This window comes from Plasmodium gonderi, assembly GCF_002157705.1.
Source record: "Plasmodium gonderi DNA, contig: Chr14, whole genome shotgun sequence".
Taxonomy (NCBI): Eukaryota; Apicomplexa; class Aconoidasida; order Haemosporida; family Plasmodiidae; genus Plasmodium; species Plasmodium gonderi.
Window position 1 is genome coordinate 2,958,886 of NW_021628939.1, and position 19,852 is coordinate 2,978,737.

General features: G+C 28.8%; 6 protein-coding genes across 6 annotated transcripts in view; 4 read left to right on the plus strand and 2 right to left on the minus strand.

The window, feature by feature from the left end:
• Positions 1 to 2,911: 2,911 nt before the first annotated feature.
• Positions 2,912 to 3,529, plus strand: PGO_146250 (myosin A tail domain interacting protein MTIP; the record flags this gene model as incomplete). Its single annotated transcript, XM_028690615.1, has 1 exon — positions 2,912 to 3,529. The coding sequence occupies one exon, from the start codon at positions 2,912 to 2,914 to the stop codon at positions 3,527 to 3,529; it is 618 nt and encodes a 205-aa protein (XP_028546416.1).
• Positions 3,530 to 5,054: 1,525 nt separating this feature from the next.
• PGO_146260 (hypothetical protein, conserved) lies at positions 5,055 to 6,614 on the minus strand (the record flags this gene model as incomplete). Its single annotated transcript, XM_028690616.1, has 1 exon — positions 5,055 to 6,614. The coding sequence occupies one exon, from the start codon at positions 6,612 to 6,614 to the stop codon at positions 5,055 to 5,057; it is 1,560 nt and encodes a 519-aa protein (XP_028546417.1).
• A 1,552-nt stretch (positions 6,615 to 8,166) lies between these two features.
• PGO_146270 (pre-mRNA-splicing factor) lies at positions 8,167 to 9,582 on the plus strand (the record flags this gene model as incomplete). Its single annotated transcript, XM_028690617.1, has 1 exon — positions 8,167 to 9,582. One exon carries the CDS (start codon positions 8,167 to 8,169, stop codon positions 9,580 to 9,582), a length of 1,416 nt encoding a protein of 471 aa, XP_028546418.1.
• A 1,579-nt stretch (positions 9,583 to 11,161) lies between these two features.
• Positions 11,162 to 12,415, plus strand: PGO_146280 (hypothetical protein, conserved; the record flags this gene model as incomplete). Its single annotated transcript, XM_028690618.1, has 1 exon — positions 11,162 to 12,415. The coding sequence occupies one exon, from the start codon at positions 11,162 to 11,164 to the stop codon at positions 12,413 to 12,415; it is 1,254 nt and encodes a 417-aa protein (XP_028546419.1).
• Positions 12,416 to 14,847: 2,432 nt separating this feature from the next.
• PGO_146290 (hypothetical protein, conserved) lies at positions 14,848 to 16,329 on the plus strand (the record flags this gene model as incomplete). The annotated part of the gene is made up of 4 exons (XM_028690619.1): positions 14,848 to 15,311; positions 15,642 to 15,773; positions 15,983 to 16,109; positions 16,258 to 16,329. 4 exons carry the CDS (start codon positions 14,848 to 14,850, stop codon positions 16,327 to 16,329), a joined length of 795 nt encoding a protein of 264 aa, XP_028546420.1.
• Positions 16,330 to 18,008: 1,679 nt separating this feature from the next.
• The window catches only part of PGO_146300 (rac-beta serine/threonine protein kinase), a gene marked incomplete at both ends in the record, with an annotated part of 2,711 nt that continues 867 nt past the window's right edge, over positions 18,009 to 19,852 (minus strand). Inside the window, 2 exons of the mRNA XM_028690620.1 lie at positions 18,009 to 19,278; positions 19,455 to 19,852. The exon at positions 19,455 to 19,852 is cut by the window's right edge and continues 867 nt beyond it. Coding sequence (XP_028546421.1) covers positions 18,009 to 19,278; positions 19,455 to 19,852 — 1,668 coding nt within the window. The remainder of the gene's footprint in view (positions 19,279 to 19,454) is intronic.

The window sequence follows — 19,852 nt, forward strand, 5'->3', positions numbered from 1 at the left end:
CTTTTATTAGGAACATATTGGAAATTCTAAAGCTTTAGTACCAAAGTGTGAACATCACACTTCTAGTAGTATTTTCCATGCAATGCTGTGCGAAAGAATGCACATATAAATATGGAAAAATACCCATTTTGTACATGTCATCCTTTTGCCACAAACTGAGCACAAAATTTTTTGTGGTAAGCATTTTTAAGGATAAATAAACTTATCAAGTCGCAAAAAAAATTTTGCCATTTTCAGGAATCTTTTTTGTAAGGATTTTTTAATATAATAAAATGAATGTGAATAATATTATAGTAACATTACAATAAAATAATATTGTTTTGCCTGAACTGTTAATAAATTTTTTAGATTTTTTTTTTTTTTTTGGCTGCAGCTACATCACACCGTCACAAATATAGGCCTACAGAAAAACGGCGCGTAATGGTGTGTAGGTATAGGAAAAAATGAGGTAAATTCCGCATTAAGGCTAAAAGGAATAGATACAATTTACGGTTTTGCAATAATGGTAAAAAATAAATATAGAACATTATTTGCCTGCAATAGTTCTATTCTTAGTTCTTTCACATGATAAAGTGTTGCAAAAGTGGGGGAACAGGAAATGCTAAAATGGGTGTACATGTATACCACACCTTAGTATTTATAAAAAAAAAAAAAAAAAAAGCTATATGCATTTTTAGCTTATAAACTACTTTAGTTAGTGTCGATTCTTTGCTGCTGTTTAACAAATTTTTTTTTTTTTTTTTTTTTTTTTTTCTGCCTAGCCTTAAGAAAAAAGTAATTTTCATAAGAAAAAAAATAGTCAAGCTCACTATTTTTGCACACACAACATTAATACATTACCTTTGTGTAATAAATATGGGCAAGCAATAAACTGTGAACAAAAAGAAAGAAAAAAAAAATATATATGTTTATCTGTTTATATGTTAATAAATTCGAATACACACACACGTAAACACACCTGTACACATTTTTCTATACAAGCAAAAAGATGACTTTCCTGTACATAAGAATGTGAAAATATAAAATATATCTGTACACAGTTGTACATAAAAAAAAAAAAAAAAAAAAAAAAAAAAAAAAAATTACGTACTAGTCTATTTTTTTACTTTTTTTTTTTTTTTTTTTTTTTTTTTTTTTTTTTTTTTTTTTTTTTTTTTTTTTTCCGTTGTAACCCACGTTGCACTTTATTTTTTATTTTATTTATAAAATAAATAAAAAAAAATTGTTTATTTAAAATTTTTCCTTTTTTGTTAAAATTTTTTTTTTAATTTGTTTTTTTTTTTTCTTTTTTTCTTCCTTTTTTTTTTTTTTTTTTTTTTTTTTTTTTTATTTTTGGATTCTTTAAAAACTTGTTTTATCTTTAACACACTTGTAATTAACATTTTTCACTTCCTCCGAAAAAGTATGTGTGTTTATGTTGTTTTTATTGTAAGTCTATCTTTCTACTTTTTTTTTTTTTTTTTTTTTTTTTTTTTTTTTTTTTTTGAAAATTTTTCTTTTTTTTTATTAAATTTTTAAAAGGCAAAATTAATTTTTATTTTCAATTAAAAAAAAAAAAAAAAAAAATGGTTTTTTAAAAATTTTTCTTTTTTGGTTAAAATTTTTTTTAAAATTTTGTTTTTTTGTTTCTATTTTTCTTTTTTCTTTTTTTTTTTTTTTTTTTTTTTTTTTTTTTTTTTTTTTGTTTTTTTTTAATTTTTTGTTTTTTTTTTTTTTTTTTTTTTTTTTTTTTTTTTTTTTGAAAATTTAAAAAAAAAAAAAAAAAAAAAGGTATATGAAAAACTTCTCCTTTTGGTTTAAAAAATTTTTTAAATTTAGGTTTTTTTTTTTCGATATTAACATCTTTTTTTTTTTTTTTTTTTTCTTTCTTTTTTTTTTTATTTTAAAAAAAAAAAAAAAAAAAAAAAAAAAAAAAAGAAATTACGTACTAGTCTATCTTTCTACTTTTTTTTTTTTTTTTTTTTTTTTTGTGATGTTATTTTTGAAAAGTTTCCTGTTCTATAATTACAGCTGTAAAAGGCAAAATTAAATTTTAATTGCAATTAAAAAGAAAAAGAAAAAAAATGGTATATGTAAAACTTCTCCTTTTGAGTTAAAATATTTTATAAAATTAGGTTTTTTCGTTTCGATATTACATCGTTCTTCTTTTTTTTTTTTTTTTTTTTTTTTTTTTTTTTTTTTTTTTTGTGATGTTATTTTTGAAAAGTTTCCTGTTCTATAATTACAGCTGTAAAAGGCAAAATTAAATTTTAATTGCAATTAAAAAGAAAAAGAAAAAAAATGGTATATGTAAAACTTCTCCTTTTGAGTTAAAATATTTTATAAAATTAGGTTTTTTCGTTTCGATATTACATCGTTCTTCTTTTTTTTTTTTTTCTTTCTTTTTTTTTTTATTTTTGGATTCTTTAAAAACTTGTTTCATCTTTAACACACTTGTAATTAACATTCTACACTTCCTCCGAAAAAGGATGTGTGTTTAAGGTGATTTTATTGTAAGGGAGAAAATTCATCAACTCTTATTTCAGTACAACTTCAGCATAGCTCAACTTTGCAACTGTTGTTTTTTTTTTTTTTTTTTTTTTTTTTTTTTTTTTTTTTTTCCCCCTTTTTTTTAAAAAAAAAAATTTTTTTTTTCTCTTTTTTTTTTTTTTTTTTTTTTTTTTTTTTTTTTTTTTTTTTTTTTTTTTTTTTTTTTTTTTTTTTTTTTTTTTTTTTTTTTTTTTTTTTTTTTTTGTTCTCACCTATTTTTTAAGAAGAAAAATTTTGCTTTCCTCTGTATTTGCTTTTTTTTTTATTTTATTTATTTTGTTTTGTTCGTCCTTTCTCGCTTTTTTTTCCATCTTTAGTTCCACTTTTGTGCCATTCTACGTTTCTCCTAACTTTTTCACTTTTCAAAATTTTGCCTGTAAAAATGGAAAAACAGTGCCCCGTATGTTATTTTAATCTGCCGGATCCAGAATCCGCAATAGCGCCATATGACACTGAATTAAACTATTTCATGTGGGGACCAGGGTTCGAATGGCAACCAGAACCAGAAGTAAAGCAAATATTATCTGAAGAAGAAAATTTTGAAGAGTCCGAGCAATCCGATGAATCAGTTGCAGGATTAGAAGAGTTAGATGAAAAGGTAGATCGAAAAGAAGCAAAAACTATGTTTAATGATAAAAGTAGCAATGGGAAAATAACTGTAGAAGATGCATCACGAAATGCAAGAAAATTGGGACTAGCTCCATCAAGCACAGATGAAAAGAAAATTAAAGAATTATATGGGGATAATTTAACATATGAACAATATCTAGAGTATTTAACTATATGTATACATGATAGGGATAATATGGAAGAACTCGTTAAAATTTTTGCACACTTTGACAATAATTCTACAGGATTCTTAACCAAAGGACAAATGAGGAATATTTTGACAACATGGGGTGATGCACTAACAGAACAGGAGGCGAATGATGCACTTAACGCTTTTTCATCGGAAGATCGAATTGATTATAAGTTGTTTTGCGAAGACATTTTGCATTAGAGAGAGAGAGTATATGGATTTTTTTTTTTTTTTCTTTTTTTTTATCCTTCCACCTCACACCCTAAAAATATAATACGTTTTATGCGAATATGTATAATCTATGTGCACTTGTGCATATAGTATTGAGATTTGTGCGCATAAATATTGAGCCCACCACCATTTAGTAGCATCTATAATACTGTGCCGTGAATATGGATTGCATTAATTGGAAGATAGGTGAATTTTAAATTAACACACTTAAGTGTTTAGAGTAATTACGTACTTATGTAGTTACAAACTTACACACACAAGGGAAAAATACAATAATACATAAAAGCTCACGTACATAGCCCACGTGAGATTTTTATGCCAAGTAGTAATGCGTATGAAAGCACGCAACAAACGCATATATATATGTCTTCGCCTTTCTCCATCATGAGATGCAGCATGACAACAAAAGTCTTTCATTTTTTTTTTCGTTTGTTCTTGATTATCAGCTCTTTTAAATAACCCAAATTAACATGCATTTTGTAAGGAAAAAAAAAAAAAAAAAAAAAAAAAAAAAAAAAAAAAACAACAAAAAAATAGGGAATATTTTTCGTTTTTGTACCCATTTAGTTTAACACATGCTGTGACATGATTTTTTATGTAACATACTCTTGCTTATCATTTTTCTTTATGATATATTTTTCCTTTTTTTTTTTAAAGTAAAATTAAAACTTATCGCTCATTATGTTTTTCTTTTTTCTTTTCTCTTTTTTTCTCGCCTCTGTTATAATTCATTTTTAGTACATCATTTTTGTTGCACTATTTATTCGTTTCATATATCCTAAACCTTCGCCATAGATGTATATGTGCGAAATTAATAAAAAGTAAAAAAGTTTTAAGCCTTAACGTTTAAGAGTATAGTACAAAAATGAAAAGATGGAAGAAAATAAAAATATCCCGCTTATGAAGAAGTTACTGTTTGTGGGAAGTGCGGCGAAGTATGGTCTTTTTTCATTTTCCTCGAATTTTTTTCAGTAAAGGTTGAATAGGAGCGATTAAAAAAAAAAAAAAAAAAAGTACAAAAGGGACATTAAAAGAACTGCAGCACATTACGCAAATTGGTTAAATTAGTCAAATTCCTCAAATTCGTCAAATTACCCAAATAAAAAAAGAATAAAAATATAAAACAAAAACAATTATGTACATGTACAGGTGACATGAATGTGAAATAAAAGAGAAAAAAATAAAGCGAGAGAATTTTTTTTTTTTTTTTTTTTTGCACATTCTTAAATTGGGAGTAATGGGAAAAGGAACCTAAAAAAAAAAAAAAAATATCCTACTGGATAAATACTTTAGTTGAATGTATAATATACATACAAAAAAGAGAAAACTGTTTAAGACAGCACGATTATCCATGTGATATAGTTTGAGCAATTAATAAAGGTTGCATTTTGTGTTTTGCGAACCTGTTAGATGAATGCTTCTTGTTTTTCCTCCTTCGCAAGCAGCAAATACACACACACATATACATATGTACACGTCAGTATATACAACAACTTCAATAGCTTAGTTGCAGGAGGAACCAGTAAAAATCAGCAAAGAGATAGAGAGACAAATTGGCTGGATTATCTGGAGAAGCTCGTCCTTGGCCAACAATTTTAACAGTTTTATTGGTATGTACAAAAGATTCATTAATAATTTTAATATGATCTTGGTAGGAACATAATTTGGTGGTAAAAATAATTAGCATCAATCCATTTGCTGTAATATAATTTTGAGCTAGATTAATTAATTGAATGTATCTTTTTGAACCAGATTCGATAAACTTGGATTTCGGAATTAAATTTGGTGGGTCTAAAATAATTATATCAAATAATTCGTTACAGTTTTTTAAAAATGTTATTGCATCAGAACATATAAATTCAACACCATTTGTGAGATTATTTAAGTAAGCAGATTCTTTGGCTAGCTGTACAAATTTGTTGTCTTTCTCTACACATACTACTTTTTTTGCTTTACCCATTTTAGAACATTGAATTCCAAAAGAGCCAACATAAGAGAACATGTCAAGAATTTTTTTATCATATGCATAATGTGATAAAAGATTTCTCAAATTTCTCCTATTGAAAAACCATCCCGTATTTGGAGAATTCATGAGATTTATTAAAAAAAAACATTCATTTTCGGTTAACATTACTTGTTCAGGTAGTTTACCATAAACAACTTTTTTGTAAATTTCTAATTTTTCATTTAATCGTTCTTTATTATCATTTCGAAATATAATAGCCTTAGGATTTAATAGTTCTATAATTGCTTCATTAATATTACAAGACAACAGCTCCATCCCAACTGTTAAGTGTTGAATGCTGATATATTTATCATACCTGTCAATAATAAGGCCAGGTATGTTATCACCTTCACTATTAATAAGTCTATAGCACATATTGCTATCTAAATCTGTTTCTATACAATGAGCATTTGTATTATTCTTGTAAATACCAAGAGAAGCGTGATCATTCGGTTGAGCACGTGGTATGCCCACACTTGGATTCATTCGCACATCATCACCTTTTGTAATCACCTTTGTTTTTTCAATTGAGATATCATCTAAAGTATGAGTTGCAATTCCCAATGTAGTATTATACCGTTTCACTTTTTTTTCTCCATTAATTATTTTGTTCCTCCATAACAAAGAGTTCTTTATCCGTTCAATAAAAAAATTTATGTTTACGGGAAAAAGTGCATTAGTACTTATCACCCTTGCTGTAATTAGAGAATATGGATTAAATGTTGCAACACCAAATGATTCATTATTTGTGTTTTTAACATTAACAAGAGTAAGTGGGCATGCCTTTAATTCCTCTAAATTTTTTACTTCATTGCTGTAAACAAATGGCATGTTTCTTTTTAATCTGTTATCATGGGCATGCTTGTCTTCGTTATCTTTTAAATATAAGTCTGGCCTTAAATGGACTTTATCTACATACTGCTCGTGGTGATATTTATAGAATTCTTCTCCTCTAAATTTTGTGTTTTTCTCGTACTTTGTAGATGAGAAAAATTTATATGATGTTAAGTTGCTTTTGTAGTTTCTTCTAGTTATGCTCATTTTCTTCATTTTGGGTTCTGCAGCCAAGTGGGGCTATTTTTTACATGTGCTGCTCTAGTACTGCTGCTCATGTGTTAATCGTATGTGTAATAAAAAAAAAAAAACTCTGGTGAGTCTTCTCTACAAGGGAAATGAGATTGTGGGTCATATTCATATTCATTTTCATCTTTCATTAAAATCGGATTTGGATTTCATATATTTTTATATTAAGTAGGAAGGGATACGCACATAAAACATATGCTAATATATTTTTTTGCTACTATATCTCTATTACATGTTCCTTACTCATTGAGGTATATGTATACACATACAGTAAGAGAAGAGAAAGCTTTTCTATGTGAAAATATGAACGCTTGAGGGGATGGCTGCAACTTGAAATATTTTACCTGAACGTTAAGGTGGAGAAGTAAAAAAAAAAAAAAAAAAAAAAAAAAAAAAAATCAAATTAAAACAAAAATAAACAAAAAAAATAATAATAATTAAATAGAATAGAATAGAAAAATGAAAATAAAAAATAATTAAAAATGTAAAGGAGAGCAATTCAATTTTCACTCTTACACAAAATTTAAGGCGACAAAACGTTGCCCATAGGAAGAAGTATTTTATTCTTTCTTACTCTTTTCTTTTTTCTATTCCTTTTTTTTTTTTTTCATTTGGCATGTCATTTCCATCATTTAACCCACCATCAGCGTCAAATTGATGATTTATGGTTTCCCCGTTATAGTGTTAAATGTATTTATAAATTTACTCCAATTTGGCATAAAAAAAAAAAAGAAAAAACTACCTATTAAACTAGTAAGAGCAAAAAACAAGGAAAAATTATACAGAATATAAGAAAAAAAAAAAAGGATTTTTTCCCTAATTTAATAAAACATTTTGAAGGAAAAAAGGGAATATAATAAAATACATAAAAGGATCCTTTTAACATGCGTTATTTATAAAGATAAATTATAAATGGGACAATTATCAGGCAAATATATAGATATGGTGTGGAAGGTTTAGAACATAAAGAGAGTAAACTTTAAATTACATATTCTTAATAATTTTTACAATTTGAAAAGTGTGCTGAAATATGGTGTACACATATGCTGTATATGTGAGTATGCGCCTGTGTGTGTGTGTCTTTTTGTGGAGGGGAGGATTTACAACAAATGATTCTGGAATTTGACAAAACAAAATAAAAATTATTTCCTCATAGAGAAGGTAAAGATAAAGATTTTTTTTGTTAAAAAAGCTACACATGATTTTTAAAAAGTGCGAAGAGTGTCTCTTGAAACTGTGCATTTATATGTGTTCATACATAGCTTGTACAAGTAATGTGCACTGCATACATCTAATGTAGTTTTCATGTAACAAACCATACAAGCTCAAACAGCAGCACCAGCTTCTCCCATATGTACATATATATATATATATATATATATATATATATATATATATATATATATATATATATATATGCGCATGGTGCGAACCAAGCTGTACTAAGATATCAGTGTGGACATCACGTAATACAAAAAAATCATAGCATCAGTTGTAAAAAATACTCCTTGCAAAAAGAATGGATGAATATTTAAGGAAGAAATATATGAAAAAGGAAGCGAAAAAGGATAAGAAATGTAAAAAAAATAATATAAAAATATATGATAGCGAAGAAAATGAGAAAGAAGCTCAAAGTAATATAATGAATTTCAATTCTGATGGTGAGAATTTTTTAGAGTCGGAGTCGGACCGAAGTTCTGATATCCCAATAACAATTACGGAACAGAATAGTATGGAAATAGTGAATATATCAAAAGAAAACAAAAAAAAAATTTTGGAGAATTTGAATAGTGAATTGTTAACAGAAAAGACGGTTAAAAAAATAAATAAAAACAAATACGACACAAATATTAACAAATTTATTAGAGAAAATAATAATAGACACAGTCAAAAGAATCCAAAATGTGGAAAAACATACACTTCTTCGAGTAAAAACAGCAGCTGTAGTGAGAAAGCATCGAGAGATGATAATTCTTATAAAAATAACTCATTACAACTTGATGAAAAAGAAAATGGTTGGTGTATTCCTCCCCATGTAGGAAAATGTCGTTCACCACATCAGACAGCAAGTCCTAGAAAATCATATGATTATGAAAGTGATTCAGATTTGTCTTTGCCTCGAAAGTTAAGAAGTGGAAGTGAGAGTGAATATAGCTTGGAAGAGGCACGAAGCACAAAAACAAGATGCGGGCAGATGAAAAGATACTCGTCGAGAAGGGAACCAGATGGAAAGGTGTCAAAATTTATAAGAAAATCTGAACATGATCATAATAATGATGAGGATGTTTATAATGAGGAAGAAATTGGATATATCAGATCGCCTAGGATGATAGAGAAAAAAAATGAGTTATTTGTAACTACATCAAGAGATAAAAAAGAGAAAGAAGTAGGATCTACCATATATAGAGACAAGGGAGGGAAAATAATCTCCAGGGAAGAATGGATCAGTAAACAAAAAATGGATATGCATGACAAGTATGGAAGAGGTAAGAAAAAGGAAAAGGAAAATCACGATAAGGGGGGAGAAAAAAGAAAAAAAAAAGAAAAAGGTGTAAGTGAAAAGGATTCGAAGAAACTTGAATGGGAAAGTGGTCTGATTCAAAAAGAAATTCAAAAAAAAATTATGCAAGAAAATGATAAGTTGATAAATAAAAGAAACATAGTAAATTATGATTATGATTCAGATTATGATTTAGAGTTAAAGAATATGCAAAGAAAAGAGGATCCTATGAATATCTATTTGGGCCAAAAGGAACAAGCATCCAAAGCAACATGCAGATATCAGTCCCCATACAACAGGTTCAACATTTTGGCTGGTTATAGATGGGATGGTGTTGTACGAGGAAATGGATTTGAGAAGAGACGTTATGAAGCTCTTAAGTTAAAGCAACATAGAGACAAAATGGGATATCTGAACAATCTGTCCGAATTGTAGAGCATGAGGCCTGTCCGAATTGTAGAGCATGAGGCCTGTCCGAATTGTAGAATGTGCTGCCTGTCCGAATTGTAGAATGTGCTGCCTGTCCGAATTGTAGAACATGTGGCCTGTCCGAATTGTAGAATGTGCTGCCTGTTCGCATGTCTGTCTGCAGGATCTCATCTGTCTTGTCTTAAAATATCCGTGCTGGATAAAGCATCTATGCCTTTTCTCTCATTTACACCGTTTGGTGGAATAAAGCAATCTCACCGTGTAACATCCACACGTGGGTATAGACTGTTTTATTTAATATTCCATTTTTACTTTCTTTTTATTTACTCTATCTTGTTTACCTTATTTTATTGAACTTATTTTATTTTTCTTTATTTTTTTTTGTTAACCCATTTTGGTACCAAGCTCCCACCTATTTAAGAAATTTAAGGAAAATAAAAAAAAAAATTCATAAACGAGAATCCATCATTTTCTACATGGAAAATTATGAGCAAAAGGGAGACCAACTATAAAAGTTGAAATGTATAATGTTGTTGTATATCCAAATGTGTATGTTGATTTCTTTATTATTATACAACATTTCTACATGTGATTCATATTTTGCTACTTAACTAGTTATCATATATCATTTCAATTATTCTAACTCTATTCTATTCGACTTTATCCCCTATATTGCATAATAATTAAAAAAAATGAAGAAATTTTCTATTTTTTTGGGTTATTTTTCTTATAAATTAAAATTAAAAAAAAAAAAAAAAAGGAGTGGCAAGCATTTTGAATATAATACAAAATGTTTTAGCAAATATTTTGTATAGAAATGGCCCAAGTATTTTTTCAGTTTATATTCATATTTTGTGTTTGGAGGGATAGGGAACAAAAAAAAAAAAAAAAAGGGTAAAGAATTTTCAGGTAAATTTTATTAGCTATTTATTAATTCACGTGCTTATTTATTTATTTATTTATTTATTTATTTATTTTTCTTTGTTTTACTTTTGTTTTTTTCAAGTTGAGGGGATCAGATTATGCAAGAGCTGCTTGCAACATCTTCTTCTCTCATCTACTTTTTGTAGTCCTGTTATGAGCCAGCCAAAACATGGCCAAAAACTAGCGACAAATCATCTCCCCAGGTGGAGATATGTACACATGTAAATGTAAGTTTATATATATATATATACATGTGATACGTACCTGCATATGCACATGTTTAACACATCAGTTTTGAAAATAGTCTCCACGTGGAAATTGTTCTTAAGCTGTGTTTCGTTAGAGGGTAGCGCTAAGTGTTGTTACGAATTTATGGAGCACATTGTTTTTTCCCATTTGGAAGTGTGAACGTGCGATATATCACTTGGGTAAAAAAAAAAAAAAAAAAAAACAAAAAAAAAAAAACTCACAATTATATCGATTGAGAAGGGAGCGGAAAGAAAAAATAAAAAAACTCAGATATTATGGTACATGTCCCGAATACATTTGCTATCCCTACGTGAAGATTCACAACTGTACAACCATATGCATTTGTAGAGAAATACTTCTAGTGCATTTTTTGAAAAGTGTGAGCCATGTGATGAAATAAGAACAACGTAAGATGAATATCAACGTCCATAAGAGATTCATAATAAAGTGTAGGGAGGCACATAGAGGGGCTAGAGGATTACACGAAATGGAAATTATAAGAAAGAAGAATTTCATGGGTAAGATTTGCTTAATGGCAAATGGAGGTAAAATAAATGGTCTTACAAAAATACAGAAGAGGTATTTATTTTTTAGAAATGAAAAAAATGACATAATAAAAAACGAAATAGAGGAAATTTTAAAAATGGAACAGGATCCCACAATGATGAAAAGGAGAGAGGAGAATTTTTTGAATGAAAATGACCTTGATGAACGATGGGCTAAACGTGAAAAGTATGATGAACAAGGTGAACGGAGAGAAGAGAAACAGAAAAAGGAATACAAGAATAAAAGAGGAAAATTTAAAAGGTTGTTTATTTTTATAACATTCCAAAGCATACCAATAGTAGGAATTATGTACCTCTTTAAGTATGTTGAAAGTGTGAAATTAGCTGAACTGAATTTTTCATTTGATTCTTCAGAAGATATAATTAAAGAAGCACTTAAATTGATACAAGGCAATTCGAAATGTTTCTGTGTGTATTCTGAGAATAATGAAATTAAGACCTTTTTTATTGACCCATTAGATCCTGAAAATTGTGAAGTGAATTACGAAACAGGGGAAGTGGACGAAGAAAAAAAGCAAATAATGTCTTGTAAATTTGACCAATTAAGTAATGAATTAAAAAAAACTGAGAAGGCACCAGAAGAGGATGATGAAGTTACTAAAATGAGGTACACACAGAGTAGTAATGGTTCTAAAGAAATAATACCAAAACGTGAAAAAACTGGCAATTCAGATGATATAACCAAATTGTTATATTCAATGAATAGACCATTAATGCATAAAATTATGAACTTGAAATCTTCGACAGAATTACCCCTAAATTATTTATACTTTTGTATTTCCAAAAATACAGATATACATAATTTCTTAAAAAAGAAAAATGAATATATAAGTCTATTATACTCTGATGACACCAAAAATATTTATGTCACTTTGGCTGGAAATGCTTCAATCATTGAAAGTGATATTGTTCGAAATATTTTTTGGACTAATAAATGGTCTTATCTCATACCCGATGATTATAGAGACAATTATGTCTTAGTTAAATTTACTCCTTCTATTGTTTCCCTTAAAACAATTGGCTTAAAAAATCAGCACTGGAAAAGTAACATTGTTCGCAGGTCAATTATCAATGACAAATTGGCTTGGGTCAAGATATAACGACTATATCTCCATTCCTTCAATGTACAGTTCCTTTTTTCTAAATATTTTGGAATGTGTGGAAAGCGAATAACTTCGGTTCTCAGAATGCTGAGGTTCTGAATAGTTAGCACAACATTTTTTCCCAAAAATTTACCCGAGCAGTATTGCAATTATATATATATATATATATATATATTTGTCACGATAAATATTTCAGCTTTCTTTTCATTTTGACCATTTATTTACACATACACACTCAGTTATCCAAATATGAACGAACACACGTTTGGTGAGACTCACCTAGGAAAACTACATCCCAGTTTCATATTCCCAGTTACATATTTCTACAAGGGGAAGTGTCCCACGAGTGCCTTCTTAAATGTGCCTCGAACACACGCAAAATGTTACTGTATCGTTTCAACCCGTTGCTCAACTGATAGTGTACATGCTGGAGAGGTATAGTAAGGGACATGCATATATACATGTATGCACATTTGTATATGTATATATATATATATATATATATATATATATATATATATATATGTGTATGCTTACCGGAGAAGATAAGCAAGCCAAAAAAAAAAAAAAAAAAAAAAAAACAGTTGATCAGGATTGAACTGAAATAATCACAAGAGGAGGAGTAAGAAAATGGTATCTTTTTTTTTTTTTTTTACCCACCCTCCTTCGAGTCAGGTTTGCAGCACATGTTAATCTTTTTTTTTCGGAGAAATGAAAATGTTTATGTGAAATAAAAAATTAGCAGAAGGAAATTGCTGTGTGTTCACTGCTTCCGTGCGTGAAGCAATTTTTTCACTTTTTATGCAGAATTGGAGAAAAAGGAAAAATATATCTACATCACCACAAAAAGGAACACGAAAAAAAAAAAATTTACAAATCTAGGTACGAACTTCAGCCCATCAATGAGATGCTACTTTATTTTACTCAACGCTGGAGAAAAAAAGCTGTATGAGCAGAAATTTTGTTACAGGACCGCACAAGTTGCTTTTATTTTCCTCTGCTCTGTTTTTGGTTTGCCCTGTTTTGTTTCGATTTGATTGTGTTTCTTTATTATAATTTGACATTTTGTTTTTTTCCCCATTTGCTTACTAGTTTTTTCCCTAATTTTATGCCTATTTTTTTTTCCTATTTTTTTTCCTATTTTTTTTCCTATTTTTTTTCCTATTTTTTTTCCTAATTTTTTCTAATTTTTTCCAATTTTTTCCAATTTTTTCCAGTTTTTCCAATTTTTCCAATTTTTCGGCTTAACACTTTTCCTCTCTGAATCTGTGTTTTGCCTGATTTAATGATCTGATCGCTCTCATTTGATGACATGGAGCTTGCAGTTCGAACGACTTTTATCTTCCCACCCATGAAACGAATTTCCCTTAACATATAATAAGCATAAGGTTAAGAAGCATACGGAAAGCCTGGGTATGAGGGTGTACGTTTGCATTAGACCAATTTTGGCCCATGCGTGTTTTACTATAATTATTTTAATTGCCGCTACAGTAGCTGCTATAGTGCCTGCTATAATTGGCATTACGCTGTTTTTTTTTTTTTTTTTTTTTTTTTTACCTTTTTCCCTCGATTGCTCATCCCTTGTAAGCGAAATACTTCACGAGAGTAACAACATCTTTGTGTGACGTGTATTTCATTAGCTAACTGAAAAAATAGGATGGAAAATACAATAAATGGTGGTGGTGATGTATATCTCTGAGTCCTTCGCTTGAATAGTATTCCAAGAGATAGAGAACTATGTGCCTCATTCAGCATGACGAGTGGGTGTGACCAAGCACCCCAAGGCCAAGCAATTCTTTTATACATATTATTTTATTTTATTCTGTTTTATTTTATTTTATTTCATTCTATTCCATTTTATTCTATTCTATTCCATTTTTATTTATTTTATTTTATTCTTTTTTTTCTTCGTGCTTAGGATCAACGAATTCGAGTTAATTACAAGAACACAAGGAAGAGAACACATTGATTAAGGATGTTAAAAGACTAATTCAGCAGTTGCTATTAACTGATGAACTGGATGAGAGACATCCTCTTGGGCCCCCCACACGTGCCCATATATCATGTGTATATATGTATACATATGTGTATATATGTTCATACATGTTCATACATGTTCATATATGTTCATACATGTTCATACATGTTCATATATGTTCATACATGTTCATACATGTTTATACATGTTCATATATGTTCATATATGTTCATATATGTTCATATATACATATGTACGCAGTACAAATCAGTAAACGCACGAGGTTGATCATATTTGCTACCATTTAGATTAGCAGAGAGAGTTGGTCAATCCTCAAAACCAGGAATATATCACCCAAGCAATTCGAGCCAAAATATTGTCCCGAGATCAAAGATAAAATTTTCCCAAACGGCCGAAGGGCTGATCTGCCAAAAAGGGCTGACCGGCCAAAATGGACTCTGCAGTAAACTTTTTAAAATTAGCAATCGAGAAAATTAGAGAACATGAAATGAAATATGGAATAAACCTGAACGAGTTTCACAATTTGCTGTTCATAATATCAGTTCTTTTTGGATTTGTGTTTATTTTTTATCTTATCTTTATATTATTTAGTATATTTTGCAAGGGATCCAAACCAAATAAAATAGTGTTATTATTAGGACCCTGTGACAGTGGGAAAACCACTTTTTTATTCAAACTCAAAACTGATAAAATATGTAGAACTGTTCCATCTATGAAGGAAAATATAGCCTTTATAAATTTAAAGAAGGACAAATGGCAAAAATGTATTCGATTTGTTGATTTTCCAGGGCATCCCAAATTATCCTATGCATTAAATAAATATTTCAGCATTACAAATGTTATTATATACATTTTGGATTGTTCAGATCGACAGTCTCTTAAAATTGTTGCAGAGTAATTTTACACCACGTGTGCTTGTGTTTTATTTTTATTTTTTTATTTTTTTTTTTTTAACTACCTTACAAGTGCAATAGTGCTCGTGTGTATAGACAATATATGCACGTGTGTATAGACAATATATGCACGTGTGTATAGACAATATATGCACGTGTGTATCTCCATTGTTTTGCTGCAACAGTGTGGTTATATTTCATCAAACTAGATATGCTAACTTTAAGGAGGGGCTCAAAATGAGCAAAATTTTTAAATGTTTTTATTTTACTTTATTATTTTATTATTTTTATTTTAATTTATTATTTTTATATTATTTTTCTTTTTTTTCAGGAAACTATTCGAGCTGTACACCAACAAGCTAATTGTGAAAAAGCAAATCCCCATTATCATACTTTGCAACAAGACGGATTTATGTAATTCTCGACCGAAACAAGTCATTAAGGAAGACTTGGAGAGGGAAATGTAAGGCCCTCAAAGATGAGATGAGATGGGATGAGATGAGGAGAAAAAAAGAAAAAACGGCAGCAGGAAAAAGTGACAAAAATTTCAAAAGTTTACTCTCGTCGTCACTAAGCCTTTTTCCTATGAAATTAACGTTTTATAAATTATCTAAAACTGAATATATATACATATATATATATATATATTATTAATGTTGCACAAATTTTCAGAGAAATTTTGAAGATGTCCAAATATAATAGTCTGGATGACGACTACAATGATGAGACAGAATGTTTTCTTGGTGCCAATTCGGAATTCTTTCGATTTGAAAGGGCTCCTTGTCATACAGTAAGTACCGTTGAGTTTTCTTTTGTATGCACGTACAGATTATTATACTCAGTGTGCCGAACAAATGAGGGGTATTTTCTCCATCACTAATTAATACACTACGCTTACTGTTTTTTTTTTTTTTTTTTTTTTTTTTTTTTTCGTATACATAATGCAGGAAATTTGTAGCGGGTCGGTAAAAAATAACAACATAGAAGAAGTGGTAGAACTCATACAGAAATTCTACTAACCAGTTACACATGGACTTCTTTTTTTTTTTTTTTTTTTTTTTTCTTCCCATCAATTTAGACATCGTTCATATATTAAAATATTTTTTAATTCCTTTTTTTTTTTGAAAAAGAAGGAACATTTTTTTTTTTTGCTTATTTTCGTTTCAAAAAATTTTGGCTTTTTTGTTTATCTACGTAGTGCTTCAGCACATGCACATGTATATATAAGAAAAAAACTCCCTTATTTTGCTATAATTTTAAATTCAATTTAAAAAAAAAAAAAAAAGAACAATTAAATAGAAAAGAAAAGAGAAAAAAAAAAAAAAAAAAAATAAGACACGTTGAAAATGATCATAATTCATACAACACGACCTGGTGCAATGGAGTGATACTACTTGGGATAGGGAATAGAGAGGTATCTGCTCATGTACAGGCATACATAAGGAAAGAATATATTTTCATATTACATTTTGTCTATTTTGTTTACTTTGTTTTTTTTGTTTATTCTGTCTATTTTGTCTATTTTGTTTATTTTGTCTATTTTGTTTATTTTATATATTTTTTTTTTTTTTTGTTTTACAAATATGGTATAACAATTCGTATATCCCCTGCCCCAAGAAGAAAAAAAAAAAAAAAAAAAATAAATAAATGAATAAACAAACTACTTTTATTTTTTGTATACATTTTTAGTTAAAACGTTTGGCATGCATACATAAAAATAGAAATATGCTAAACAAGCATTGGTTTATATCTGTTTGTAAACATACACACATGCATTTATTTATATATATGTTACATTGAAACAATATGCATATAAATAAACTTTTTAATTAATCGTTAAGAAAATTTAATGGGTAATATAAAAAAAAAAAAAATATATATATTCGGCTATGGAGAGTATGAGATATACAGGATGAGCGATATGTACAAATAAACATGTTGAAAAAAAAAAAAAAAAAAAAAAAAAAATTAAAGAAAAGGTATTGCCTAGGATATATATACAGATAGGATATATCTTGGGAACGTGATAAAACGAATGTACGTATATCTCTTATCGACACAGTAAAATTGACACAAAAGTATCATTTTGTGTAGTTAGGTCTACTGCCTATGAACACAAGCATATATGATAGGTGTGTGTGTGTATGTGTGTCTCTCGTGTGAGAGAAATGAATTATCAGAGAGGATGGACGATCGTGTGTACGTCATCATGTGTAAGGCCATCTCTGTATACGGAATACGAACGATGTGTATGTGAACGAAACAAATGTAAAGGATAAACTTTTTATTAAAAAATATGTTATGAGATGGCACACAATAGATGCGTCTCTCACAAATTCTGAACATGTACAGGATGAATAAGCTCGGGTCATGCAAGGACTCGATGTCAAACGGGGAGGGGGCTCAAACATACGGCGAAATCGGAGAGACAATCGAATGGGTAAGTAAAAGGACGATCAATTACTTAATTAAACAAAGAAACAAATAAAATGAAAGGTGTAAAAAGTGCAAGGTGCGGCCATGATGAAATGAGATAATATATAAAAAAAAAAAAAAAAAAAAAAAAAAAAAAACCAAAAACTTGTTCCTATTTTTTCTATTAATTTTGCCAGTATTTGAGTATTTTTATTTTATTCTATTTTATTTTTTTAATTTTTAATTTTTTTAATTTTTTTGATTTTCCATTTTTTTGCTAGAACTAATCATACAAGCTGTAGTTGAAACCCTTAATTACGTTAGATTTTTTGTATTTGAAGGAAAGCGGATTGGTGTCAAATTTGTCAGAGTATCTCAAAGGCATACACAGGAATTCCATGTCAAAATTTTGAACATCCATTTGGTTAAATAAGGGTGGTTTAAAAGGTGGTTTTACCTTTTTGTTTAGTACATCATCCCAATTGACATTTTTAAAAAATGGGTGATTTTTAATTTCTTCTGCATCCGTAACACCTGATCCTAACCTTTTCCTGGGATCTTTTTCGAATAATTTTTTTAAAAGGTCAATAGCTTCGACTTTTAAAAAACCTGGATATCTCAAAGTTTCGTATTTAATTTTTTCGAATAGAACAACTCTACTGGAACTATTAAATGGTAATCTTCCAGTTAACATTTCATATATCATGATACCTAAACTCCACCAATCCACAGCTTTTCCATGTCCACATTGGCTTATAATTTCTGGTGCTAAATATTCAGGAGTTCCACAGAGAGACATAGCTGAATTGTTATCTGAAACGTCTTCTTTAGATAAACCAAAATCGGTTAGTCTGATATGTCCAAATTCATCTAATAAAACATTTTCTGGCTTTAAGTCTCTATATACAATATTTAAACTGTGTAAATATTGTAAGGCTAATATAATTTCACTTGCATAAAAAATGGTCACTTCTTCTGTAAATTCTCTCAATTTTGAGAAATGAAAAAATAATTCTCCACCTGGGCAATATTCTAATATAAAGTATAATTTATTTGATGTTTGAAAAGCATAGTATAATTTAACAATAAATGGATGAGAAACACATTTCAATACATTTCTTTCAATTTTTGTATGTTCCAATTGATTTTTTGAAAGAATATTTTCTTTTCTCAATATTTTCATTGCATATAACTTGCTGTTTTCTGTAAATTTTACAAGTAACACTTTTCCGTATGATCCCCGTCCAATTACTTTTAAAAAAGTGAAATCGTCTGGACTTAACTCTTTTCTCTTTACTCTTCTTTTTCCATATGATAGAGACAAGGATTTTCGAAATGTATTTTTCTTATGTTTCTCATATTCATCATGCATGTGCAGGCAATCATCGTTCAGTTTAAAAATGTTCTTTTTCGGCTCGGTCTTCTCAATCTTCCCAGCCTTTTCAACCTTTTCAGTCTTCTCAACCTTTTCAATCTTCTCAACCTTTTCAATCTTCTCAATCTTCTCAACCTTGTCAATATTTCCACTATTCCCAACATTCTCTTTCTGATTGCTTTTTTCGTTATGTTCCCTCTTCCTATCCAATGTAATGTTTACACCTTTAACCTTATAACATTGTTCCTTGTGCGTTTTCATAGCGTGTTCATTCCTGATTTGGATGTAAAAGAATATGAATCATGTGTGTGATCAATTCAAGAAGTGGAAAAAATAAATGAGATAAATTCATACGATGAATTCCCATCTTTGTGTGTAAATACCATTCTTTGGCATTTTTCCCATTCACACGGAGATGGAGAGAATATAGGTGTGCAGGTTAACACTTTGCATTTTCTTTTCCCCTTTTTTCGCAATTGGGAATATGTATATACGAATGAAAATGAAGAAGGAGATATATGCAAAAGTGTACACGAAGATATATGCAAAAGTGTACATGAAGATATATGCAAAAATGTACATGAAGATATATGCAAAAATGTACACGAAGATATATGCAAAAGTGTACATGAAGATATATGCAAAAATGTACATGCGTTTAACCTGATGTGAGGTGCTTCATATTGGGAATGTGAATTACTTAAATTTCTCTTGAATTTCCAATAATTCAGTATGTGTACCTTCGGTTTGAT